Source organism: Nicotiana sylvestris, chromosome 12 (assembly GCF_000393655.2).
Source record: "Nicotiana sylvestris chromosome 12, ASM39365v2, whole genome shotgun sequence".
Lineage (NCBI taxonomy): Eukaryota > Viridiplantae > Streptophyta > Magnoliopsida > Solanales > Solanaceae > Nicotiana > Nicotiana sylvestris.
The window spans coordinates 54,853,553-54,881,454 of NC_091068.1; the positions used below are offsets into that span (position 1 = coordinate 54,853,553).

The 27,902-nt window shown below is 37.3% G+C and overlaps 2 protein-coding genes across 2 annotated transcripts; both read right to left on the bottom strand.

Annotated features, from left to right (window-relative positions):
* Positions 1 to 35: 35 nt before the first annotated feature.
* Positions 36 to 3,253, bottom strand: LOC138883053 (uncharacterized). The gene is made up of 4 exons (XM_070163712.1): positions 2,612 to 3,253; positions 2,054 to 2,446; positions 1,754 to 1,984; positions 36 to 542 (listed from the first exon to the last, which is right to left on the bottom strand). Exons 1-4 carry the CDS (start codon positions 3,251 to 3,253, stop codon positions 36 to 38), a joined length of 1,773 nt encoding a protein of 590 aa, XP_070019813.1.
* A 1,074-nt stretch (positions 3,254 to 4,327) lies between these two features.
* LOC138883054 (uncharacterized) lies at positions 4,328 to 6,035 on the bottom strand. Its single transcript, XM_070163713.1, has 2 exons — positions 5,692 to 6,035; positions 4,328 to 5,600 (listed from the first exon to the last, which is right to left on the bottom strand). Exons 1-2 carry the CDS (start codon positions 6,033 to 6,035, stop codon positions 4,328 to 4,330), a joined length of 1,617 nt encoding a protein of 538 aa, XP_070019814.1.
* Between the last annotated feature and the right edge of the window lie 21,867 nt (positions 6,036 to 27,902).

Genomic DNA, 27,902 nt, shown 5'->3' on the forward strand with positions numbered 1-27,902 from the left:
CCAACTTCTACCATGTTCACATCATCAAATAACCTCTAGAACCTTTCAATTAACTCTTCATCAATGTCAACCACAGGACTTGGCACTGCTGACACTGGGTGTTTCCTGGCACCGGGCTTGACAAAGGACCTGGAGAGACGCAGGATAGGCTTTGGAAGTGCCCAAGCCTTATGTTTCAACCTTTTAACCCTTTTCACATCTACCACTGTGGGTTTGAATCTAATACCGAACGTACCCAAATTTTTAGGGAGGGACACTGGCTGTACGATACCTTGCAAAGATGCACCCAGACCTTTACCTGGCACAAAGCCATTTCTCAACATTTCAGAAGCCACCATGATGGATGCATAGGCTATTTTTGGAGTTGGAATATATTTCCCTTTTGGAACCTTCTCAACCGACACTATTTCAGAAACTTGATATACCCAAGGCCCTTTGTCATCTTCGGTCTCAATAAATAGGACAAAGGCATCACTGTGAGCACACAAATTCTCCTCACCATGCACGATGATCTCCTGTCTATCCCACTCGAACTTAACCATCTGGTGCAAAGAGGACGGGACTGCTTTGGCGGCATATATCCAAGGCCGACCCAACAACAAATTACAATGAACTTAACCATCTGGCGGCATATATCCAATTCATTGTAACTCTTGTTACAATGAATGGCCCCTGCCAATTTGGGGCAAACTTGCCTTTCACTTTAGCCTGATGTGGAAGGATGCATTTAAATACTTGCTGACCCACCTCAAATTTTCGGGACGCACCTTCTTGTTGTATGATCTCGCCATTCTCTTTTGATATAACTGGCCATGACACACTACTGCCAATCTTTTCTCGTTAATCAGACTCAATTGCTCTAAACGGGTTTTGACCCACTCATCATCATCAATTTCGGCTTCAACAACAATCCAAAGGGATGGAATTTCAACTTTTGCGGGTATCACTGCCTCAGTGTTGTATACCAATAAATAAGGAGTTGCACCTACTGAAGTGCGAATGGTAGTGCGATAACCCAGCAAGATAAAGGGCAACTTTTCATGCCATTGCCTAGAACCTTGCACCATCTTTCGAAGTATCTTCTTTATGTTCTTGTTGGCTGCCTCGACTGCTCTATTCACCTTGGGGAGGAATTTCGATGCGTAATCTTACACTATTGACATACTTCTTTCATCAGATGATTGTTAAGATTAGCACCATTATCTGTGATGATCACCTGTGGGATTCCGAACCGACAAATGATATTTGAATGAACAAAATCGACCACTGCCTTCTTGGTCATAGATTTGAAAGTTTTAGCTTCAACCCACTTAGTGAAGTAGTCAATGGCCACCAGAATGAACCTATGTCCGTTTGATGCCGCAAGCTCAATTGGTCCAATGACATATATGCCCCAAGCAACAAAGGGCCACGGTGCAGACATTGTGTGCAACTCAGATGGGGGAGTGTGAATCAAGTCTCCGTGTACCTGGCATTGATGACACTTGCACACAAAACTGATGCAATCTCGCTCCATGGTGAGCCAACAATAACCCGCTTGTAAAATTTTCTTTGCCAGAACATAACCACTCATATGCGGCCCGCAGACTCCGGAATGCTCTTCGATCATGATAGTCATGGCTTGTCTGACATCTATGCATATTAATAATCCAATTAGAGTTCTATTGTACAAAACTCCTCCACTGAAGAAAAATCTGCTTGCCAAATGCAGAATTGTTTTCTTTTGATCTTCCGTGGTTTGTACCGGATATACCCCCGACTTGATGTTCTCCCTGATATCGTGGAACCAAGGTTCACCGTCAAGTTCTTCTTCCACCATGTTACAGTAAACATGCTGATCATGGATTTGAATATGCAGAGGGTCAATATAAGCTTTATCTAGATGATGTAACATCAATGCCAGAGTAGCCAAGACGTCAGCAACCTCATTGTAGATCCTAGGGATATGCCTGAACTCCACTGATCTGAACCGCTGACAGAGATCCTGTAGGCATTGCTGATAAGGTATGAGTTTCAAATATCAAGTCTCCCATTCTCCCTGAATCTGGTGCACTGACAGATCTGAATCTCCCAAAGCCAGCACTTCCTGGACTCCCATGTCCACATCTAACCTTAAACCCAAAATGCACGCTTTGTACTCAGCCATGTTGTTGGTACAATAGAAACGAAGTTGAGCTGTGACAGCATAGTGGTGCCCTATTTCAGAAATGAGTACAACTCCTATTCCAAAACCTTTCATGTTAGCATCCCCATCAAAGAAGAGTTTCCAACCGTACTTTTCATCCTTCTCGAACTCGTCAATATGCATTACCTCCTCGTCAGGAAAGTAAGTCTTCAAAGGTTCATATTCTTCATCCACCGGGTTCCCGGCCAAGTAATCAGCCAAAGCTTGGGCTTTCATTGCCGTCCGAGTCACATATACGATGTCAAACTCCGTGAGCAAGATCTGCCACTTTGCGAGCCTTCTTGTGGGCATGGGCTTCTGAAAGATATACTTTAACGGATCCAGGCGAAAGATGAGGTAAGTAGTGTAGGATGACAAATAATGCTTCAATTTTTATGCTACCCAAGTCAGGGCGCAACATGTCTTTTCAAGGGGAGTATACTTAACCTCATAAGATGTGAACTTCTTGCTGAGATAATAGATGGCTTGCTCTTTCCAGCCAGTAATGTCATGCTGACCCAACACACAACCAAATGAATTATCTAGGACTGTCAAATAAAGAACCAAAGGTCTCCCGGGTTTCGACGGGACCAACACAAGTGGGTTCGACAAATACTCTTTGATCTTATTGAATGCTTCCTGGCACTCATCAGTCCATTTAACCGTATCATCCTTCTTTAGCAACTTCAATATGGGCTCACAAGTTGTCGTGAGTTGAGCAATAAACCTGCTGATGTAGTTTAACCTCCCTAGCAGACTTATCACCTCGGTCTTGTTCCTTGGTAGTGGTAATTCCTGGATAGCTTTGATCTTTGACGGATCCAACTCAATGACCCGCCGACTGACTATGAACCCCAACAGTTTCCCAGATGGAACACCAAATGCACACTTTGTAGGGTTGAGCTTAATATTGTACCTACGAAGCCTCTGGAAAAACTTTCTTAGATGTTTAACGTGGTCAGACTGCTTCCTGGACTTTATGATCACATCATCTACGTAAACCTCAATCTCCTTGTGTATCATGTCATGGAATATAGTAGTCATTGCCCTCTTGTAAGTTGCCCCAGCGTTTTTCAAACCAAATGGCATGACCCAATGCAATATGTTCCCTATGGCTTGATGAATGCCATCTTTTCCGCATCTTCCTCATCTATTAAGATCTTATGATACCCCGCATAGCAGTCCACAAAAGATCCAATCTCATGCTTGGCACAATTATCAATCAAAATGTGGATATTTGACAGTGGGAAGTTGTCCTTTGGACTTGCTTTGTTGAGGTCACGGTAATCAACACACACTCTGGTTTTACCATCTTTCTTTGGCACAAGCACAACATTGGCTAACCATATGGGATACCGCGTGACTCGAATGACCTTTGCATCAAGCTGCTTTGTGACTTCTTCTTTAATCTTCACACTCACATCGGTCTTAAACTTCCTTAATTTCTGCTTGACGGGAAGGAATGCTAGATCAATTGGCAATTTGTGGACCACCAAATCGGTAATCAAGCCTGGCATGTCATCATACGACCATGCAAAAATATCCTTATATTCAAATAATGCTTTAATTATTTCTTCCCTGATTTGTGGTTCAAGATGGACACTTATCTTGGTTTCTCTGACATTATCTGGATATCCTAAATTGATTGCTTTCGTTTCATTCAGATTAGGATTGGGTTTTTCTTCAAAATGATTTAATTCCTTACTAATATCCTCCAATGCCTCGTCCTCATCATATTCTATTTCATCATCACACTCTATTTCTTGGATTATTATTTCAGAATTAGATTGACTTTTAAGACTTGGCCGAAGATTCCTCATGCATGTCATGTCATTGAAACCAGCATAAAAAGAACTGTACAAAGAAGAAAAGAAAAAACAAAAATAAAAACTATCAGGAATGATGGAAAAGGGAAATTGCATTTCATTGAAAATAAAGGATACAAGGGTTTGTACATCAAACAAGAGAAAAATAAAAATCTGGGTCACAACCCTGGAATAACCCAGATATAAAGGAAAACAAAACAAACTACCAAAACTCCTTCTGAGTAGGGATATGAGTAGCCTTCAAATTGTTAAGCTTTACATTCAGCCCGACGAACTGCACGTCTGCTTTGCTAGAACCTTCTCCAACTTCTACCATGTTCACATCATCAAATAACCTCTAGAACCTTTCAATTAACTCTTCATCAATGTCAACCACAGGACTTGGCACTGCTGACACTGGGTGTTTCCTGGCACCGGGCTTGACAAAGGACCTGGAGAGACGCAGGATAGGCTTTGGAAGTGCCCAAGCCTTATGTTTCAACCTTTTAACCCTTTTCACATCTACCACTGTGGGTTTGAATCTAATACCGAACGTACCCAAATTTTTAGGGAGGGACACTGGCTGTACGATACCTTGCAAAGATGCACCCAGACCTTTACCTGGCACAAAGCCATTTCTCAACATTTCAGAAGCCACCATGATGGATGCATAGGCTATTTTTGGAGTTGGAATATATTTCCCTTTTGGAACCTTCTCAACCGACACTATTTCAGAAACTTGATATACCCAAGGCCCTTTGTCATCTTCGGTCTCAATAAATAGGACAAAGGCATCACTGTGAGCACACAAATTCTCCTCACCATGCACGATGATCTCCTGTCTATCCCACTCGAACTTAACCATCTGGTGCAAAGAGGACGGGACTGCTTTGGCGGCATATATCCAAGGCCGACCCAACAACAAATTGTAAGAGACAGCCACGTCCAGTACCTGGAACTCCATGGTGAATTCGATCGGTCCTATTGTCAATTCAAGCACTATATCACCAACCGAGTCTTTTCCTCCACCGTCAAAACCTCTGCTGTTCTTGTGAATCCTCTCATCGTCAACTTTTAACTTGTTTAGAGTAGATAGAGGGCAGATGTTTGCACTGGAACCATTGTCAACTAACAGTCTAATGACCACAGAATCTTCACATTTTACCATAAGATAAAGAGCTTTGTTGTGTTCAGTACCTTCTACGGGCAACTCGTCATCAGAGAAGGTGATCCTGTTCACCTCAAATATTTTGTTGGCGATCTTCTCCAGATGGTTCACTGTGATTTTGTTGGGGACATGAGCTTCGTTCAGAATTTTCATCAGGGTCCGATGATGCTCACCTGAATGGATCAACAATGATAGCAAGGAGATCTGAGCGGGCATCTTTCTCAACTGCTCCACGATGGAGTAATCTTTCACCTTCATTTTTCTCAAAAACTCCTCTGCTTTTTCTTTAGTGACTGCTTTCTTTACTAGAACTAGATTATCTCTGGATGTTTTAGCTTTCCTTAACTCATCCGGGGCAAAGTATCTCCCCGAACGAGTTAATACTTGGGCCTCATTGACTTCTTCTTTCACTTCCTTCCCCTTATAGGTCACTATCACCCATTCATAGTTCCATGGGATAGCCCTGGTGTTGATTACCGGCAACTGGTTACAGGCTTGATGATGATAGGGTCCGTACGGGCACCTCTACAATTATGATAGGATTATTCACCAACCCTGGCATGACTACTTTTGACTTTCCTTGCTTTGCTACAACATCACTTGGGGATCTTTTCTCAACTACCACAGATGGCTCACCATTTGTCATGCTCAACTTGTTCACTGATCCTTCAACTGTTGGTTTTTTGACTAGCTTGACCTCACTAGATCGAATCATCATAACAGATTGTGAAGGCTTCTTGGGCTTCCCCTCCTTGTGTACTATCTCAATCATGTTGGTTTTATCATGGGTTGGCAATGAGTTCTGATTGATGTTGGGTGCTTCCGGAGTTTGGACCACAATATGGTTTGTGTCGATGAACTCCTGGATAGCATTTTTCAAGTGCCAGCACTTCTCCATATTATGCCCTGGAGTACCAAAACAATATGCACAACTCAAGGAGTAATCAAGATTCTTTGGAGGAGGGTTTGGCAATTTCGACTCAATTGGCCTTAGGACATCCAACAACCTCAATCTCTGGAATAAACTAGTATAAGACTCCCCCAACGAGGTAAAAGTTTTCTTTCGCTGCAACCTCTCATTTTTGAACACTGGTTTGGGCTAGAAACCTAGATCGGTAGGGTTTCGGTAGGGTCATGGGGGTGGGTAAGCATTCTGTGGAGCTAAGTAGATGTTTTGTGAGGCTGGGGCACGCTATTGTGTAAGAAGTAGGTTGAGTATATGACTGGGCGTGGTGAACAGAAATTTGAGGGTCTGGTGATGGGAAGTAATGTTGTGGTGGATTATATGGGGTTTGGGTGTAGGTTCAGTGATGGGGTCGAGGCTGCGAATAATGGTATGACGGCCCCCACAATCCTGAATCAACTGTTGCCACATCTTCTTTCTTCTTCTTTCCGATCACTCCCCTGGTACTATTATGAATGGCTTGGGTAGTTGCTTTGATGGCCGAGTAGCTCATGATTTTGCTTGATTTAAGATCTTCTTCCACCATGCCACCCATCTTCACTACCTCGTTGAAAGACTTGCCTATGACCGATATTAGATGGCCAAAGTAAATAGGGTTCAGAGCCTGCAGAAAGTACTCCACCATTTCGTTCTCCTCTATCAGGGGGTTAACTTTTGCCGCTTGTTCTCTCCAGCGAAAACCATATTCCCTGAAACTCTCACTAGGCTTCTTCTTAATCTTAGTTAAAGACAAATGATCTAGAACAATCTTGATGTTGTATTGGAAATGACGAGCAAATGCTTGGGCCAGATCATCCCAGGTATACCATCTACTGTGATCCTGACGAGTATACCACTCCAATGTCGCGCCACTCAGGCTCTGGCTAAAGTATGCCATCAACAACTCATCTTTACCATCGGCTCCTCTCATTTTATTGCAAAATCCCCTCAAATGGGCCACCGGGTCCCCATTCCCGTCATATAGGTCGAATTTAGGCATCTTGAATCCCACAGGCAACTGAACATCGGGAAATAGACACAAATCTTTGTAGGCTCCGCTCACTTGGCCTCCCAATCCCTACATGTTTCTGAACGATTGTTCCAGGCTTCTTACCTTCCTGAACATCTCCTCCTGTTCTGGGTTTTTAGGTGGTTTCTCAGTCTCAATAGGGAGGTCGAAACAAGGAGTGTGTGAGTAATAATCTGAAGCCTTGAAAGTAGGCTCTGGGGGATAGTATTGATTATCTTGGGTCTCAAAAAATGGCTCACTGGAAGATCGATGGAGTGTAGCTGGCGGGGGTGCTACGAAAATAGGGGTGATTGGTGGTGGGGGTATGGGATTGGTTTGGCTGGTGGTGCTTATGTGGTTTGGGAAGTGGTGGGGAAGCCTGATGCATGTTGCGGAGATGAATCAACAATGGGAGGTTCCTGGGATTGAGCTAGTGGCGGGATGAAAGCAGGGTTGGCGGGGTATGATGGTGGTGGATGCCCTTTCATCCATGCCTGGTACATTTTTTCCATTTGGTGTTTCAACTTATGTAACTCTTTCAGATTAACATCAGACTCTTCTCTCTCTGTCGATGGATCAATAACACTTGCATCTAGCTCTTGGCCAGCCATGATCAATTTATTTTTAGACCTGGTGTTGTACAGGTGGGTTGCCAGAATGCCGAACAAACTAACCACCTGCCTGTACTTGATGACAACAAGCAAACTTGTTAGCGATTAAGAGCTTAACAGATAGGCAACCGCACGTTGGGGATGCAATGCACCTAAGCAGTTAACCATTTCTATTATGCATTTGAATGGCTGCTTATGCCACCCCGGCTTTCACTAATTTTCATTTTGCAATTTTCTTTCTCTCTCTCTCTTTTTCATTCTTGCTTTTCTTTGCTTGATTCTTGTCTTTATTCTTTTATTCTTTCATTTTTCCTCTCTTATTTTGCCATTATTTCTTTCCCCGCAATTTTCTTGTTTTCTCTCCTCTTTTTCCTTTTCATTATGGTTATGATTGAATCCTATGGGGATTTCCTACGTATCATAACACCGCATGAATCAGACCAAGCGTAGTTCTGGGAACATGTGCGAAATAAAAAAAATAAAAAACATTTTTGGGGTTTTCAAATTTTCATAAAACAAAATAAAAAAACATATTGATTACGACGACTTCCCTTACAGATTTAAACATAAAAACTGATAGACTCAATGAGTGGACCAACAGATTTCAAAAGAAAACTGAAAATATAGACTCGAAAATGAACTAACAGACTTGAAAATGAACTAACAAAATACAGACTCGAACAAACAAAGTCAAGAATACATAAGTGCCTCAACTACTGCTCCAGTTGGCCTTGCTGCGGGCCTTTGCGCCATATCTTCTTGGAGGCGAAACAAGTCATCCATGATCTGTCGGACAAAAATCATAACTGAAGTGAAGAACATAGACCTGGTCATGTGTTCACATTCGTTGCACTTCATCATAATGTAGTCTGCAATTCTCCTATCCCTCTCCCGGATGATACCCTTCTCTTGTAGCAACCATCCAATCTGCTGAGATCTGGCATCCAAAACTTGTTCGGCTGTATGATTTTACTCTTGAAGCTGCTGCAGGCCTTTTCTAACTATGACATCATGCCATAACAGTGCTCCCTTTCTGCTTTGAAGTCTCTTGCCTGCTTGGCCATTTCATTCTCAAGGACATTGACCTTTTTCTTTAGATCCAACATTCCTTCGTCGTACTTCTCCTTCAGTTGCCGAACAAAATTGTTCTGTCCCTCTGTATTCTTAGCTAACTTGGCTCGGGCATTTGCTAGTTCAGCTTTAGTGTTTTGCAAATCATCCTCATAGTCACGTACTTTTTGTGTAAGGCTGTAGATGAGTTTTTCATCTTTTCTGCTTCTGCCCGGGTTCTCAGTTGCTATTCTCATTTTTCGAACTTGGGCTCGGAGAGCTTCATTTTCTTGGGCCAACCTTCTTCTTTCACCTTCAGCCTCTTGTGCCTAGAGATCATTATTGAATTCCATGTTTCTCAACTTCTCTTCCAAGGTGTGAATCGCGGCTTGATATTTTTTCTCCTTTTCTCCCCAGACACACTTTTCTTGGATTTTATCATCAAAAGCTTGAACATGAGGTCCTTTGGCAAGCCTCTCGGACTCGGGATCGGGTTTAGGCCCTGGCTCGTTATTTACACAAGACCTTTTCTCAAACCATGCAGCGTAATCTGGATCCACCCCCCCTTGCAACATCTGGTACATGGGTGCCATTATTCAGATATCAGCAACCATTCTAATCCTTCTAAACTAAGGTTTTGGGAAATGCAACTTCTAGATGTAGCTCAATGATCTGGGTGGTTAGATCTTCATCTTCGAGCACCACCTGATATCTTCCTAACTCCCTTAAGACCCTTCGCGGTGCATATTGTTGGACACTCTTCAAACCCATCAACATTAGGTAACCCTTGGTAGCCATCATGTATATGGATTCTGTCATCGGAAGCCATCTTATAGTCCACTCGACCTGACTTGTTTTGAGAGCTCTCAAGTGGGAGACCCTGGCTTCAAACCCTTCTGGAGCATTGTAGTCTTTCACCCTTTCCTCATAGCTCTTGATGAAGTTATCTATGCTTGAACCATAACTCATGAATTTGGAGTGATGGCGGAGATGCTCGATCAACCACATTTGCAGAAGAATATTGCAACCTTCAAAGAATTGAGCCCCGACCTTGCACAATATCAATGCTCGATAAATGTCTGCCAGCACTAACGGAGCAAGTGTATGATCTTTCTTGGTAGTGAGGATTTGTGCAATTCTGGCCATATGGATATCCACTATCCCTTCCGCATTTGGAAATACCATGATCCCCAAAAAACGCCACAATAAAAGCTAACCGACGATGAATTTGCCAGAGGCCCTTATTGTGTTTGTTGTTCAAACCCTTTTCATGCATTTCGAACCCAGCTGAGTTCCCGAACCTGAAGTACAAGAAGCAGAAATAACAACACCCTTTGCTTACATGGGCCTTCTTCATCTGTTTACTGATATTTATGAGGTCAAAGAACTTGTGCACAGAAGGAGCCCTCAGAAATATAAGTTGTTGTTTCCTCAAGTCCCGGCCAAACTCAATATACCCGGCCATCTCTTCCAGAGTAGGGGTGATCTCGAAATTCGAGAAGCGAAAAACATTGTGGATGGGGTCCCAAAAAGTTACCAAAGCCTTGATTAGATCTTCTCGTGGTTTGATTTCCAGAATGTTTATAAGGGCATCCAACTGCTCTTTCACCCAATCCCAACCATCTTCATCTGGATCATTCCACCACATACGCAGCTGCAGCTGAGCATGTTCTATGACCAACTCTGACGGATTTTGGACAGTATTCATTTTTACCTATGGAAGGTTAAGGTTAGGTTTGACTCAGGTGGACCTTTTTTTTGCAAAATAGGTTTTCCAATTTCAAAAAAGAAAAATCAACGGACCATGACTCCCTCCCCTCTATGCTATTTTTAGCAAAAGTGGTCATTTTTGCAAACGTGGCCCCTTCACAATTTCAAATAAATTTTGAGGCCGGGGATAAGTTCTTTATGAAAAATAACAAAATGACACTTTACCGACAGGCTTATCCGTTCTTTACGAAAATAGCCCTTCGACAACTGAAGATACTCTAAGGCTATCCCGGCAAGAACGACTTAAGATATTACCGAAGCTAGATCGGCTTAAGACATTTATTTGGCCAATTACTTTTTTTCTCTTTTTTTTTTGAAAAATAAGGCCAAACCTTATGTAGGTTGCTTACGTATCCCACATCCAATGGGAATCAGACCTGCGTAGTTCGGTCGGTTTTGACACATTTGAAAAGGACACAGTATTGACTTACTTTGAAATGACTTTTTTTCTTTTCCTCTTTTTTTGAAAATTTTTGGCAGAGTTTCAGGACGTTTCCAAATATCAGGGATTTTTCATAACCGGGCTTTATTTCCTTCCATACATCACTCTTGTTTTTTTTCTTGATTTATTTTTCCCTAGCCGGTCAGCATGCAGGCCGAAATAAATAAATGTTCACATAGCACATAGGATACATCAGGATGGTATGTTATTTTGGGTACACCTGTCCTAGACAGACCCAACCCCTGTGTTGAGTCTCCAAAGTCAAATGCTCATGATGCAAACAAACGTTCCTACTAGGGATCCAGCATGAGGCTGTGTTTTTCTAGGTTTAAAACCTGGGGATGTGTTATAGACCTGGCTTACCCGAGCGGACAACTCGAGCCGAAGAGGGGGCAACGTACTGGGAGCACTGAAGTCTACCCGGCCTTGTTGCTGGCTCAACCTCGTTCTATTTGGTATAACTTCTATAGAAAAAGTGGGTCACGCGAATGTGTGCACCATTTTCAGAAGACTCATAGGGGTGGCGTAAGAAGACATTTTAATACAATTCAAATAATATCAAAGCGGTAAATAAACAACATTTAGCACATTAGGTCCACAAATACGATAATATGAACAATAAATAAAGCCAAGTAAAAATTATAAAAACAAGCTCGAATTCTTGAACCCTGAACCAGAAGTTCTGGTTCCTTGTTCCCAACAGAGTCGCCAGAGCTGTCACACCTCCTTTTTCCTACCCTCGAAAGGGGCATAGAGAGTTTTTTCCAATTTAAGTGACAATTGAAACAAGATTATTTATTTAAAGCTAGAGTCGCCACTTGGGATAATTTATGGTGTCCCAAGTCACCGGTTTAAAATCCCGAATCGAGGAGATTTGACTCTGTATTAATGTCTGCGAAACACATAAATCCGAGTAAGAAATTATGTTAACCCAGGAGAAGGTGTTAGACACTCCCGAGTTCCATAATTCTAGCACGGTCGCTTTGATCATACTTGGCTTAAACAAATTGTTTTATTACTGATTTTAGAACCTATGAGCATTTACCCTTTTTAATCAAGAAGTTATCTTGAAACAGGTCACACGTACGTGTACCCATTTTTTTGGCACGTCAAAATTATGTCACGTACCCACAATTAATAACGCTTTATTATTATTAAGAAAATTTGGCCAAAGTTGCGCAAACGCATACTCCGGTTTTATTTTTGGGGTTGGTGCTTTAGATCTGAAATCGGAAAAGATTGGCAGGGATTTGAAAGAATTTGTTTAGGGATTTGGAAAGAGGAAAGAACAGTGGTTGCCTGGTAAAAATTTGGGGAGGTTTGGACCACCAGAACCACAGTGAGGCGATTTCCGGTGGTGGTTAGCAGCTGAGGTGGCAAGGTTCTTTTAGGCGGCTAGGGTTTGCTTCATGTTGAAAGAAATGAGGGAATTGTTGGGTTTGAGGGGGGGGGGGTTGTGTTAGGACAATTATAAGATTTAGGTTGATTAGTTCCGAACCGTTAGATCACGAGGATCCAACGGTTGCGATCAGATTATTACAAAACGGTGTCGTTTGGGGTGTGAGGGGTTGGATCGGGTAGGCTGGTTATTTTGGGCTTGGGTTTGGACTAAATTGGGTATAAAGATCAGCCCAATTTCAATTAAAAAAGACCCCTTTTCAATTACCTCTTTTTTTATTCCCTTTTTTTTTAAATTAAAATTTCTAAAAGAAATCCTAAATTAATCTAAATTGCAAAATTAAACTATTACTTAATCACAATAATTATAAAAATTACTCAGTCTTAAATTAAAAGAGAAAAATCAACAATCTAAAAGGCAAAAATGAAAAATGAGCTATTTTTGTGATTTTCATTTTTAACAAAACAAATAATTAACTAATTAATCCTAAAACTATAAAAACAAAACCTAAATGCAATGCATGGTATTTTTGATACTTTTTATGATTTTTAACAAAAGTAAACATGTACAGAAATGCAAACAATTAGCACAAATTCCCACAAAATCCTATAAAATTGTAAAAAATGGAAAAAATTATTTTCTTATATATTATGGGAGTAATTCCTATGGGGCATAAATCACGTGCTCACAGTCAATGCTACAAATTAAAACTTAAAGGTCAATTTGCAATTCAAGTTTTAAAAAGGGTCTGTGTCCAAGAGGCTCATGTTTCTTTGTTTCTCTCTTTCCTCCCACCAATTTTATCTAATTAATCAGATAATCTCATTTATTACTCCTTTAGTTTTCTAAAATCTTAGAAGATATCTTCTCTCCCGTATTAAATTCTTCTTGCCATGTTAAAATATCCGGTCTTTAAATTCAAAGAGAAGACTGTATATGTATTTCTTGTTTCTCACAGTACTAATAACACATATCATAAAAAGATAAGTAAACTAGATATACTTCAATGATAAAGTCCAAAAGGGATGGTTTGTTTGGTTTTGGGAAGGTTTTGGAGTGAATTAAAACATTTAGTTCCATAGTTGGAAGCTTAAGTGGTAAGAGTTAACCAATATTTAATTTTTGTTTAAATGACCTCACATTCATATTTCAATGGTTCCAATAAAAATCTTATTTTCCGATACATAGTCCCTCGTGACCAAGGTGAACAGTAGCAGTGCGTCGGAAAATGGACAATGTTCCTCCGTCCGATGGTGAAAAACCACCGGACCAGTCTCAAATTAACCCCCTACAAAATGTACACCCCCCCAGCAAACAACACTCTCAGATTCACTCCCAGTAGTTACATGTCTTCCTTTTGGTGCGCAAGTCACTGTAGCAGATAATCACATGGGAGGAAAGAAAGATTCTTCATCCATTTTTGGGTCAAATCGAGTCAATGCAAGTGCTGGAGATTTTTCTCCAAGTCAAGATGTCGATGCCCACCAATTTTCAAGTCATTTAACAATAGGAATTGAGAGGTCTGACCAACTGAAAACCTATGGCGAACACCAGTTGATCGCAGATGGCGTTCCTGTTGTTCAAACTGAACGAAACCAAAGTGAAATTGTTCTTGCTGCCATAGAGAATATTCTCCAACAAACACCACTGGACTTCACTCAGCTAAAGTCCACAACTCTACAAAAAGGTAACACAACTGAAATGAGCAACCCAAGTGTTCGACCAAATGCTACAACCAGCTTCATAGGCTCACTTTGATGCTCGACAATGAAAATCAATCAATTAATGATAAGGAAGCTCAACAAATGAATGGTAGGACAACTATTTGATCGAAATTGGGTGACCAAGCATTGAACCATTCTCAAGCCTCACATGAGATCATCAATGGCATCCCAGCAGTCCAAGGTGATCAAGTTGATTTGATTAATCTTCTAGATCCCCCCTCCCCCCAAATGAACCTGTTGACATTGCTGAGCCAATTGATCACACCAAACCAAAGAACCAACCTTACAATAATGTAAACTTATCACCAGAATTAAGCCAAGATCATGCTAGACCCAAACCTTCAGAAGCATTAAAAAATCAAGTACTGACCCAACCCAAACCTACAATTGATACCATTAACCCAAACCCCACCACCACAAGTAACTTGATCCCAGGCAATGAGGATAACAAACCATCTGCAAATGGTACTTCCCAGGACAAATCCAAAGATACAAATAACCAGGGAAAGACACAGTTTAAACCTCCACAACGAAAAGTATCTGCCAACTTTGATAGTCCAGCCAAATATACTCCTCCCAAAATACCTGTTCACACCCCTCCAAGCTAGGAACATACAACTACCAATCCCTCACAAACTACCCCACCAAAAGACCAAGCCATGAAACCACAAAACACCCCTGAACCTCCCCTACCAACTATAACTCATTCACTTGCAACCAAAATTAGAGCAAAGCTGGCTCAGGAAAGAACTCCAATTGAGTTTACCCCTCCCAAGATCACTACTAAACAAGGAAAGCCTGCAGTGATATTCAAGAAGGATGACATGTTTAAGTTGACTGCTAGGTGTCAATATACTGTGGTTGGCAAATTTTCCAACACAATGCCCAGGATGGAGGTCATTAGAAGGAGCTTCATTACTCATATTGAGCTCAAAGTTGGAGTGAAGATTGCTTATTTCAATTCCAAGACAGTGTATATTGATTTAGACAATGAGTATGACCATACAACAGTTTGGAACAAACGTTATATGTATATCAGGGTCAGATGATGAAATTAGAAGCCTGGTCTCCACTACTTAATCCAAATGAAGACTCTCCTATCGTGCTTGTGTGTGTGGTGATACCTGAGCTCCCATGATATTTTTACTATATGGAAATCCGTACCCCTCTGCTATCTTCAGTAGGCAAGGCACTATTTTTGGACTTAACATCATTTTAAAAGACCAGAGGCAGTGTCGCAAAAATCAAAATGCAAATTGATCTTACAAAAGATAGACTCTCTCATGTATGGCTTGGTTTTGATGAATACCAAGATGTAAATGGTGATGGCAAATGGTTGGAGGTACAATATGAGAGCTTGCCTGAGTACTGTTCTTACTGCAAACACCTTGGTCACCTCTCTCATGTTTGCCCCAAAAGACTGAAAGAGGAAATTATGTAGAAAAGGCTGGCTATTTCCTCCGCCTCTGCAGAGAACAACCCAAATATAAGCACGGATCAGTTGGAGCTAAACAACCACCACATCATCCCATCCAAGGTAAGCAGCACCAGAAAATAGAGCAGGATCATAGTAACATGAATCAACACACTGGAGACCAACAAGAGAAGACAAACCAAAGCTACGCAGCCGCAAATATTATTATGCAGACTGTAGAAAGAGAGCAGTGCGGCCACAATTCAGAATTACGCGGTCACAGATTTCCAATCCTGTCAAGCTGAAGCAAAGTGCGGACTACACATGGAATTGTACGGCCGCAGAACCTTCGAAAGGGCATTTTTGTCTGAAAATTCTAGCCCTGTATAAATAGAAGAGTTTCATTTTTTAGGTCACGTTTTGACATTAGTCGCTACAGTAACGGGTTCTTTACTCTTTTTGGTAGTTTTTGCTATTTTGAGCTTTTTGAACATTGATTTCATCATTTTAATTATCAATATGGGTTTAATTATCATTGCTTCTTCTAATTATTCTATTTTAAACATGAGTAACTAGATTTTTACCAGGGTTGTGACCCAACCCTAGAGTGTGATCTTAATAGGTATTTGATTTATTGCTTGTTTATGGTTAGGTATTTATTATTTAGCCTTGTTCTTGCTTTTAATTGTAGAATTAATGGTTGAAAATATTAGTTCATGCCTTTTTAACTTGGTCTCTACTTGAGAAAGAGAAACTTAGTCTAGAAAAACTTGACTAACAAGAAATTAGGTCAATCGAGAGATTGATAAGCCCAATTAAAGGGTTGAAACTAGAGATAGTAAAACCCGACTTGAGCTTTTTATCAACTGTTTTGTTCAATACCCATTTGGACTTGAGAAAGCCAAATTGGAAAAAACCACTCTCTAACAGAGAGGTATTGAGTGAGTACTTGAGTGTTGATAGCTATAATACACTCCGTCCAATAAAACAAGCTTTAAAGTTTACAACCCATTAGGCAAACACCTAGACCTTTTATATCATTTGAAAAACAACAAAAACAATTTCCTTATTTATTTCTTAGTTTGTAATCTTAGTTTAAATTAGACCTAGAAACAACCCAAGACTGTGGAAGTGTAAATTGAGACAGTTTAAGCTCATACACTATAATATATACCCTTAAGTCCCATTCATAGCTCCTTGTGGAAAATTGACCCCGACTCCTTGTTGGGTATTACTATTGCATCGATCGTTTTATAACCTTAAATAGAGGTGTGATTTGGACAAAATCAAGGTCATTTGTAGATGCTTGGAGGCTAGAGGTGTTCTTGTAGCGTACATTAGAGTGATTAAGGATATGTATGATGGAGCTAAGACTCGGGTGATGACAGTGGGAGGAGACTCAGAATATTTTCCAATTAGGATGGGGTTACACCAAGGATCTGTGCTCAGCCCATTCTTATTTACTTTGGCAATGGATATACTGACGCATCATATTCAAGGGGAGTTACCATGGTGTATGTTATTCGTTGTCGACATCGTGCTAATTGATAAGATGCGAGATGGTGTCAATAAAAAGTTGGAGGCTTGGCGATAGAACTTAGAGTCTAAGGGTTTCAAGTTGAGTAGGATGAAGACGGAGTACCTAGAGTACAAGTTCAGTGTAGTGTCAGCGGGAGCAGATATAGATGCAAGGCTTGATTCACTAGTCATCCCCAAGAGGGAAAGTTTCAAGTATCTCAGGTCAGTTATCCAAGGGGACGAGAAGATTGACGAGGAAGTCACACACCGTATAAGGTCAGGGTGGATGAAATGGAGACTAGAATCCGTCGTTCTGTGTGACAAGAATGTGCCACCAAAACATAAGGGTCAGTTCTACAAGGCGGCGGTTAGACGGTTATGCTGTATAGGACAGAATGCTGGCCAGTCAAGAACTCTCATATCCAGAAGATGAACGTAGCCTAAATGAGGTGCTGAGATGGATGTGCGGGCACACTAGGTTGGACAAGATTAGGAATGAGATTATTCGGGGGAAAGTGAGTGTGGACCCTATGGAAGATAAGATACGTGAAGCGAGGCTTAGATGGTTCGGGCATGTGAGAAGGAGAAGCCTAGATGCCCCAGTAAGGAGGTGTGAACGGCTGGCACTGGCATGTATGAGAAGAGGTAAAGACCAGCCTAAGAAGTACTGGGGAGAGGTCATCAGTCAGGACATAGCGTGACTTCATCTTACCGAGGACATTGGCCCTTGACATGAGGGTATGGAGGTTGAAGATTAGGATAAAAGGATAATAGGTCGTCGTATGTTTTTTTGATCTGTTCCACGTTTAATAGGACTAGCTGACCAGTACATTGTCTTTGATTCTTAGAATGCCAGTATTAGAATTATTTTAGTACTATCTTCTACTTCAGTTTTCTAGTACCCTGTCGTGTTACTGCTTATGGCTTTTATTTTTGCTATTGCTATTGCTACTGCTTTCTTCCATTTATTTTTCTCCGGTCCTTACATTATTGATATTATTTTTCAGATCTGGTTGTTGTTATTTACTTGTTCATATTCTTCCTCTCAAGCCGAGGATCTTTCGAAAATAGCCTCTCTGCCCTCCAGGGTAGGGGTAAGGTATGCGTACGCATTACCCTCCCCAGATCCCACTTGCGGTATCCCACTAGATTGATATTGTTGTTGTTGTTTGCTTCATTGAGTATTTTTTGGGCTAGATCGGACTCGTTCGACGAATTTAGATCTAGAAAAGGCGAATTTTGAAGAACATAGCTAGCCAGAGAAAAAAGAAAAGTATCTAGTTTAACCTTTACTTATGGGAACTTTTTTCATAAAACTAAATTTTGTGCTACATTCTACTTATTTGGGTTAATGTATATGCGAAGTGGCGAGCACATATGTAGGGGTCGAGGTTGTACCATATTTGGGGTAGATTTTAGGCTTCTTTATACCTTGGTTTCATACATGTTTTACTTGTGATATGCTTTACTTGTTTGCATGACCGCGTGAGTATTATCATTCATGCTAGAAATCATATCTAGACTTGTAATATATTTGGACATGATGTGCTATTTGTATGTTGGATTACATATTGTAACCGTAGTCAGATTATGCACATGCACACATCTCTTCATGTATCTCTACTCCCGAACCCCTGGGACCCGAGCCATTCATACCCGCAGGTTATGAATCACCAAATAAACTTACTAGAAGTCTCAAACAATGAAACAAAATGACTGAACTCAAAACGACCTATTCGATTATTGTATAATGAGAGCTAGAGCATAATAATACCAAATTGAGGGAGATAATTTGATAAAAACTCTACTAATCAGCTATATATAGAGTGAGCAATGCTATGCTTAACCTTATTTGAGTAAATCCAATCTTATTACTTGTGTTTTCAGTTGAATAGTTTAATTTATGTTTTAGTTCCTGATCACCCCATTCTAAAAAAGTTAATCGGTTTGTGCATGGCTTGTTTGTTCAAACATAGACACTACTAGAATTCCGGAAAAAAGCGATCAAACTTTAGCGACCAAAGTTGGTCTGTCAAGAAAAGCGACCAAAGTTGGTCGCTAAATTGGCGAAAATAATAAAATAATTATTTGATATACATTAGCGACCAAGGTTGGTCGCTACTTGGTCGCTAATTTTGTCAAAATATTGACCGAACTGGTCAGACTTGCTTGGTCAAAGGTATACTGAGATTAGCGACCAACGTTGGTCGCTACAGGGGGACCCACTTATATAATTATAATAATTATAATATTATTTTAAAAAAATTATAAAATATAAATAAATATAACTTAAATTAGCGACCAAAGTTGGTCGCTAATTAAGGGGTAAGCAGATAGCGACCAACTTTGGTCGCTAAAATGGGACCCAATTATAAAATTTTAATAATTATATTTGTATTTAAATTTTTTTATAAAATATAAAAAAATTATAATTCAAATTTAAAGACCAAAGTTGGTCGCTTACAAACATAGAGACCAACTTTGGTCGCTAATCTGGGACCGAGTTCCAACGTTTAACAATTATATTATTATTTTAAATATTATATAAAATATAAATAAATTTGATTTAAATTTAGCGACCAACTTTGGTCGCTAATTTAAATTTATGTATATTTAGCGACCAAAGTTGGTCTCTTTTCAGGTCAACAATGGTCAAAATTAAAAATCACTTTTGTATTTACTATCTAAATAATATAAATGTAACCCGTTAACACTTTTGTAATACAAATGATGAATAGACTAAAATATACTCTAACATGCTATATATGCAGTTAAGCAGTACTACGAAGCGTGCGTGTGTGTCTATATATATATATATATATATATATATATATATATATATATAAGAACATGAAACGCTCGGAACACAGGGACGGGTTCTGTTAGGTATTGATACACTTGTAATTTGATTCATCGACTTATAACATATATATATATATATATTAACAATAAATTAAAATGTCTCGACTTATATCAATTAATGTATGTATGTATGTATGTATGTATGTATGTATGTATGTATGTATGTATGTATATATATATAAGCTATATACGATATAATATTAGCTAATGCACTAATACTTAGTGCATAGTATAGTATAGTATAGTATAGTATAGTATAGTATAGTATAGTATAGTATAGTATAGTATAGTATAGTATAGTATAGTATAGTATAGTATATATACTAAGTGTATTATATATCAAGGTATATTCGATATATATAGTATAATATAGTATATAGTATATAAGCTATATATATATATACACACACACTATATACTCCAATATATACAGGGACGATTTCTTTTAGGTATTAAAACGTTTCGACTTATATATATATATAAGCTATATTCGATATAATATTAGGTATGTATATATAAGAACATGAAGCGCTCGGAACACAGGGACGGGTTCTTTTAGGTATTGATACACTTGTAAATTGATTCATCGACTTATAACCTACTCATATGCATATATATATATATATATATATATATATATATATATATATAAAAGCTATATTCGATATAATATTAGCTAATGCACTAATACTTAGTGCATAGTATAGTATAGTATATATATACTAAGTGTATTATATATACTAAGTGTATAGTATAGTGTATTATATAATACACTATACTATATATATAGTATATATATATATATATATATATATAAGCTATATTCGATATAATATTAGCTAATGCACTAATACATAGTATAGTATAGTATAGTATAGTATAGTATAGTATAGTATAGTATAGTATAGTATAGTATATATACTAAGTGTATTATATATCAAGGTATATTCGATATATATATATATATATAAGAACATGACGCGTTCGGAACACATGGACGGGTTCTTTTAGGTATTGATACACTTGTAAATTGATTCAGCGACTTATAACCTAATCATATGCATGTATATATATTAACAATAAATTAAAACGTCTTGACTTATATCAATTAATATATATATATAATATTTTATTAAATATTATATATTTATTTATATATATATATATAGCTTAAATTGAATTAAAATCCTAAATTTATACTACATATGTACATAATTTTAAATTGAATTAAAAGTAATTTAATTTTTTTTAGAAATAGCGACCAACTTTGGTCGCTATTTTGGTCAAAAAGTCAAAACTTATTTTGCTACCAAAATAGCAACCAAAGTTGGTCGCTATTTTTAATTCCAGTGTCAAAATCGGGTTTCCCCTCCCATTCTTTCAAAAAAATTCCCCAAAATCTTTCTTTTCTCTCTCACACTCAAACCCCCCCGACTCCCAGCAGCAGCGGTGCCATCCACGACCACCGACGGTAGCAGCTCCATCGCCGGCGACCTCCATTCCCAAGGTAGGTTTCTTTCTCCTTTCTTTGTTTTTTTCGAAATACAGTGATTTTGTTTAATTTATCCATGTTAGGGTTCAAAGTTATATATTATTTGTTCAACCATGTTAGGGTTCAAAGTTAATTTCTCCATATTAGGGTTTAATTTCTCCATGTTAGGGTTCAAAGTTAGCTCAACCATATTAGGGTTCAAAGTTATATATTATTTGCATTTTTTAGGGTTCTTATTAATACATTTAGTCCAAAATATTTAGTTTTACCTACTAATTTGGGGAAGAAATTGTTTGAAGAGAAGAAACCCTAAGAGTTGTACCTTTAGGATTATGTATTGGAATTTTAGTTTATAAATTAAAATTTTAGGATATGACTTGAACTTTTGTGGATATGAGTTGAACCTTTAGGATATGAATTGAACCTTTAAGAGATGAATTGAAATTTTTGGTTTATGTATTGGAAGTTTAGTTTATAAATTAAAATTTTAGGAAATGAATTGAACTTTTGTGGATATGAGTTGAACCTTTAGGATATGAATTGAACCTTTAGGATATAAGTTGGACTTTTAGTTTATGTATTGAAATTTTAGTTTATAAATTGAAATTTTAGGATATGACTTGAACTTTTGTGGATATGAGTTGAACCTTTAGGATATGAATTGAACATTTAGGATATGAATTGGACTTTTAGTTTATGTATTGGAATTTTAGTTTATAAATTGAAATTTTAGGATATGACTTGAACTTTTGTGGATATGAGTTGAACCTTTAGGATATGAATTGAACCTTTAGGATATTAGTTTATGTATTGGAATTTTAGTTTATAAATTAAAATTTTAGGATATGACTTGAACTTTTGTGGATATGAGTTGAACCTTTAGGATATGAATTGAACATTTAGGATATGAATTGGACTTTTAGTTTATATATTGGAATTTTAGTTTATAAATTGAAATTTTAGGATATGACTTGAACTTTTGTGGATATGAGTTGAACCTTTAGGATATGAATTGAACCTTTAGTTTATATATTGAAATTTTAGTTTATAAATTAAAATTTTAGGATATGACTTGAACTTTTGTGGATATGAGTTGAACCTTTAGGATATGAATTGAACCTTTAGGATATTAGTTTATGTATTGGAATTTTAGTTTATAAATTGAAATTTTAGGATATGACTTGAACTTTTGTGGATATGAGTTGAACCTTTAGGATATGAATTGAACATTTAGGATATGAATTGGACTTTTAGTTTATGTATTGGAATTTTAGTTTATAAATTGAAATTTTAGGATATGACTTGAACTTTTATGGATATGAGTTGAACCTTTAGGATATGAATTGAACCTTTAGGATATGAATTGGACTTTTAGTTTATGTATTGGAATTTTAGTTTATAAATTGAAATTTTAGGATATGACTTGAACTTTTATGGATATGAGTTGAACCTTTAGGATATGAATTGAATCTTTAGGATATGAATTGGACTTTTAGTTTATGTATTGGAATTTTAGTTTATAAATTGAAATTTTAGGATATGACTTGAACTTTTGTGGATATGAGTTGAACCTTTAGGATATGAATTGAACCTTTAGGATATTAGTTTATGTATTGGAATTTTAGTTTATAAATTGAAATTTTAGGATATGACTTGAACTTTTGTGGATATGAGTTGAACCTTTAGGATATGAATTGAACCTTTAGGATATTTGTTTATGTATTGGAATTTTAGTTTATAAATTGAAATTTTAGGATATGACTTGAACTTTTGTGGATATGAGTTGAACCTTTAGGATATGAATTGAACCTTTAGGATATTAGTTTATTTATTGGAATTTTAGTTTATAAATTGAAATTTTAGGATATGACTTGAACTTTTGTGGATATGAGTTGAACCTTTAGGATATGAATTAAACCTTTAGGATATTAGTTTATGTATTGGAATTTTAGTTTATAAATTGAAATTTTAGGATATGACTTGAACTTTTGTGGATCTGCGTTGAACCTTTAGGATATGAATTGAAATTTTTGGTTTATGTATTGGAATTTTAGTTTATAAATTGAAATTTTAGGATATGACTTGAACTTTTGTGGATATGAGTTGAACCTTTAGGATATGAATTGAAATTTTTGTGTATGAATTGAACTTTTAGGATATGAATTGAAATTTTTGTGTATGAATTGAACTTTTAGGATATGAATTGAGCCTTTAGGATATGAATTGAAATTTTGTGGATATGAATTGAAATTTAGGATTGCGGGAGGATTTTGTAGAAGGGGTTGATGACTTTATTAGACATGCAATGCAACTTCCACCAAGAATAACTTAGACACAGTACCTGGCATAGTGTGCCTTTAATTGTTGTTCTCATTAGCGACAATGATGATGAGAAGGCAATGGCATGTGTTTCAAACTGTGATGATGTAGGTAGGAATTTAACATTTCCTAAATTGATAAAAGAAAAGGTTATAGAGGAATTCTCTACTTCATTTTCCAAGAGGAAGTAGAGAATTCCTCTATAACCTCTTCTTTTATCTGCTTAGGAAATGTTAAATTCTTACCTACACCATCACTGTTTGAAACGCATGTCATTGCCTTCTCATCATCATTGTCGCTAATGAGAACAACAATTGATCAAAGACACACCCTGTCGGGTACTGTATTCAAGTTACTCTCTGTATCTAAGTTCATCCCGAGTAATAGTACCACGAGGATAATCACCAAAGCCACCATACAACTTTATGATGCCAATGAAGTAAGATGAGTTATTCAATGAGACTCGTATTGTAAAGAAGAAGAAAGAGATTGATCCAGAAAGGTGGGTCGAGGGTCGAGCCTTGACTATACATGTAAGTTTTTACTTTTTATTAAGTATTTTGATTTACTTTTATATAAATATTGAAATACTAATTCAATAAAAATTTTCTTATAGGTTCGCTTCACAACTGATGTGGGGGAATTCATACGCAGTCAGCCACCTAATGAGTCGGGCGAGGCAATCCAACTTTCGGATGAGGATGCTGAAAGAACACTCCTTGAGTACTTTATATACTTTGAACTAGACAATAGAACCAGTTTTCGAATGGGCTTGTAATAAGCGTTAACTTAGTTTTGTTAGCTTAATTTTTAGTTCTATTGAACTTTATACTTTGTTGCTTTTTATTGTTGTTGTTGTTTATTGTTGTTGTTGTTGTTAGCATAAAATGCATGTTTAGGATTTTTGGTAAGCTGGCAGGTGGTGTAGCTGCCAAAACAGGCATTTTCTGGCAAAAATATACCAAGAAAAGCGACCAATGGTCGCTTTTCCCTTAAAAAAAACAATTTTCTGGGCAATAGCGACCAACCTTGGTCGCTATTTAACCCAGATTTCTCAAAAGCGACCAACTTTGGTCTCTATTCTATTTTAAAAAAAAAAATCTGGCAATATAGCGACCAAAGTTGGTCGCTTATAATTAAAAAAAATTTATTTCTTGAAGTTAGCGACCAACTATGGTCGCTTATTTTTTTTTTAAAAAAATAAATAAAAAAGCGACCAATCTTGGTCTCTATTTTCCAGATTTTAAAATATAATATTTGGATGAGAGACCAAAGTTGGTCGGTTTTTTATGATTAATAATAAATAAATAAATAACGTATTTTACATTTAGAGACCAACTTTGGTCGCCAAAATTATATTATTAAAATAATAAAGCGACCAAAGTTGGTCGCTATAGTCTTTACCCGGAATATTTGGTCCTTTTACCTTAGAGACCATCAATATTGTGACCATGCATGTTTGGTCGTTTTTTGGTCGCTTTTAGGCCTATAAGCAACCAATTTTGATCTCTTTTTGTGATCGCTTTTTACTGGATTTCTAGTAGTGAGACTTAACCACCCTCGTGGATTCGACCTGGTCTTACCAGTATTATATTGTGACAGGCACTTTTATGTCTGATATAAGAGTACGGTTGGGCATTACCAATTATTTTCAAGGTGGTATGAATATGAATTAGCCTTATATATATATATATATATATATATATATATATATATTATTTTACTTGGATGCACCATATCTATATTTGAAATATATTACTTTCTTTGTTTCAATTTAGATGACATACTTTCCTCATTAGTCCTTTCCCAAAAGAATGACACATTTCTACAATAGAAAATATTTTAACATTAAGTTCTTTATTTTACCCATTTTACTCTTAATGCGAAGCTTTTTTAAGCACATAAATGTCATGACCCCACAAAGTTTTTAATCCTCAAGTTTTTAAGACTATAAGTTTCAAAAGTCTTCTATTTTTGTTAATCTCTGTACCGAGTCAAACTAGCTCATCTAAATTGAAATGGGGGAGTATAACATTTTGCGGTATAAAGAAAATACTGGTCTTTATTAGCATATCATTTTGAGTCTTATTAAAGGTCTTTATATGTACTTTATGTCTTCCAATGAGAAGTAAATATTACTAATGTTTTGGGCATTATACTTGGCAACAATATGATTTAGATTTGTCATGAATATGACACTTGAACTATATAAAAATACTACGCATCTCATTTGATATAAGATACCTATTATTGTTATTAATGCTAAATTCCTCATTTTGGGCCGAATTCTCCCATCAATCAAAGCATTATAAAGACAGAGAGACATTAATAAACAAATGCATATTTTTGGGTATACTTTCATCTCATAACTTGTGTGAATGTACGAGGTTACATGAGTTTTTGTAGTGAATTATGCTCATTACATGCATTCTTATGTGTAGGATCAAGTTGGACGAAATGTGAGCAAAAGAAGTTGATTCGGGATAAAAAGACAAAAAGAAGAACTTCGCTCGTTCACTCTCGCGTGCACACTAGAGTGTGCACGAGCTAGCTGAGCGGAGCTTAAAAAAATAGTGGATTATGGCAAAAAGGCATGGAAATGCACGAGAGACCTAGAAGAAAAAGAAAAAGAGAAGAACTTCGCGCGTTCACTCTCTCGTGTGCATGAGAGAGTGAACGAGCTGACCTAAAAAGACTATTCTGAACTGGGCTCGTATTATTTCGCCCCATACAAATCTTATCACATATAAATAGTCCTTAAACTCACTTTAGGAGGAAATTCGACCTAAGGAGGCAAGAAAACACAAGGAGTAAGACAAATAATTCTTCTACGAGTTTTTCACTTTCTTCTTCCTATTTTCATTATTGGTTATGAATTCTAGTATCGTAGTTTTGCATACTATTATGAATAACGAATTTGTTATCTAGGATTTTGATGGAAACTTTTGTAGGATGAATTCTTGATATGTTTTGATATAATTAAATTTTTTAATTTTTCTACTTGTTCAACTACGTGCTTATTTTAGTTAATTGAAGAGCTCTCAATTAACGATGCCGATTTATTGTGTAATTCTTGAAAAAGTATATATATTTATGTGGTTGTTAAACAACATCACTCCTAACATATATGAGAGATTAATACGGTGGGTTTAAAAGCGAGATCAGAGAATCGAAGCTTTGACGTGATCATAGTGAGTGGTGAAAAAGTGCGAGCTAGCGTAATTAGAGAAAATATGACTAGTACATTATTGTAGTTGCTCGAGAGAGAATTACAATAAGTCGAGTTCTCACGATCAGTAGAGAATAATTAGGCGAAATTATAGAAGATGTAGCGGATAGGATTCCGGCAATTGGGAAAATCATAACTCTAGACCTCCTTAATCTTGTCTCCAACCCTTAATATCTTTAGTTGTTAATTTACTTTTTTAATTTGTTAGTTGATTAGTTAGACATAAGAATCTTGATATTTATAACTTAGAAATTGTTCGAACTTGTTTTCTTAGTGATACTTTACAATTATAGCAAAATCGTAGTTCTCTGTTAGATTTGACTCCGGACTCTTAGACCGGATTATATTTGCAGTGGCCGCTTATCCTTTTTAGGACTAGAGTTTGGCATGATCAAATATTGGCACCGTTGCTGGGGAACTAACGGTGTAGTTGTAGCTGTATATATTTCTAGGTTTCAAGTTTGAACTTTTATTTTGTTTTTTTATTTTATTCTACTTTTTAATTTGAGAAACATGACATCTAGGAATTATAGGAGTTTAGGTGTTGGTCATTCTACTTTTGATCCTTATATATATTGCGAAGGAAACCACCAGTGGAAAAATTATCATAATGTTCCTGTGAGCGAGTTATGTGCACCAACTCAACCTTATTTATGGAATGTGTGTGATGTGTGTGGTGGTCAAGATGATCACTTGCATGGTTGTGATTATATTCCTTATCCTCCCCCAACCCCTTACTATGATGGTTCTGCTTTTTCTTGTGAAGTTAATAGGAACAAAAAACTTAGGGATAATTACTTAAAAGAGATCAAAGATATGTTAAAGTACATTGTGAAACAAAATGATGAAAGACAGCTACAGATAGAAAGGCAAGAGGCAACTATTTGCAACTTAGAGGCTCAAGCGAGTCAACTGGTTGAAGCTTTTAATGCTCAACAAACCAATATTGTGGATAGTAGCCAATAAGAGCGTGAATTAAATGC

What these genes read in the sequence shown, in the direction of transcription:
- LOC138883054 (XM_070163713.1), bottom strand. Translation starts at nt 6,035, where the DNA reads ATGGAGAAGTGCTGGCACTTGAAAAATGCTATCCAGGAGTTCATCGAC. An exon ending in TCAAAAGTAGTCATGCCAGG is followed by an intron (nt 5,601 to 5,691) that starts GTTGGTGAATAA and finishes AATCAACACCAG; the next exon opens with GGCTATCCCATGGAACTATG.
- LOC138883053 (XM_070163712.1), bottom strand. Translation starts at nt 3,253, where the DNA reads ATGCCATTTGGTTTGAAAAACGCTGGGGCAACTTACAAGAGGGCAATG. An exon ending in TGGGAGATTCAGATCTGTCA is followed by an intron (nt 1,985 to 2,053) that starts GTGCACCAGATT and finishes CAATGCCTACAG; the next exon opens with GATCTCTGTCAGCGGTTCAG. An exon ending in GGGAGAACATCAAGTCGGGG is followed by an intron (nt 543 to 1,753) that starts GTATATCCGGTA and finishes TCTTTGCACCAG; the next exon opens with ATGGTTAAGTTCGAGTGGGA.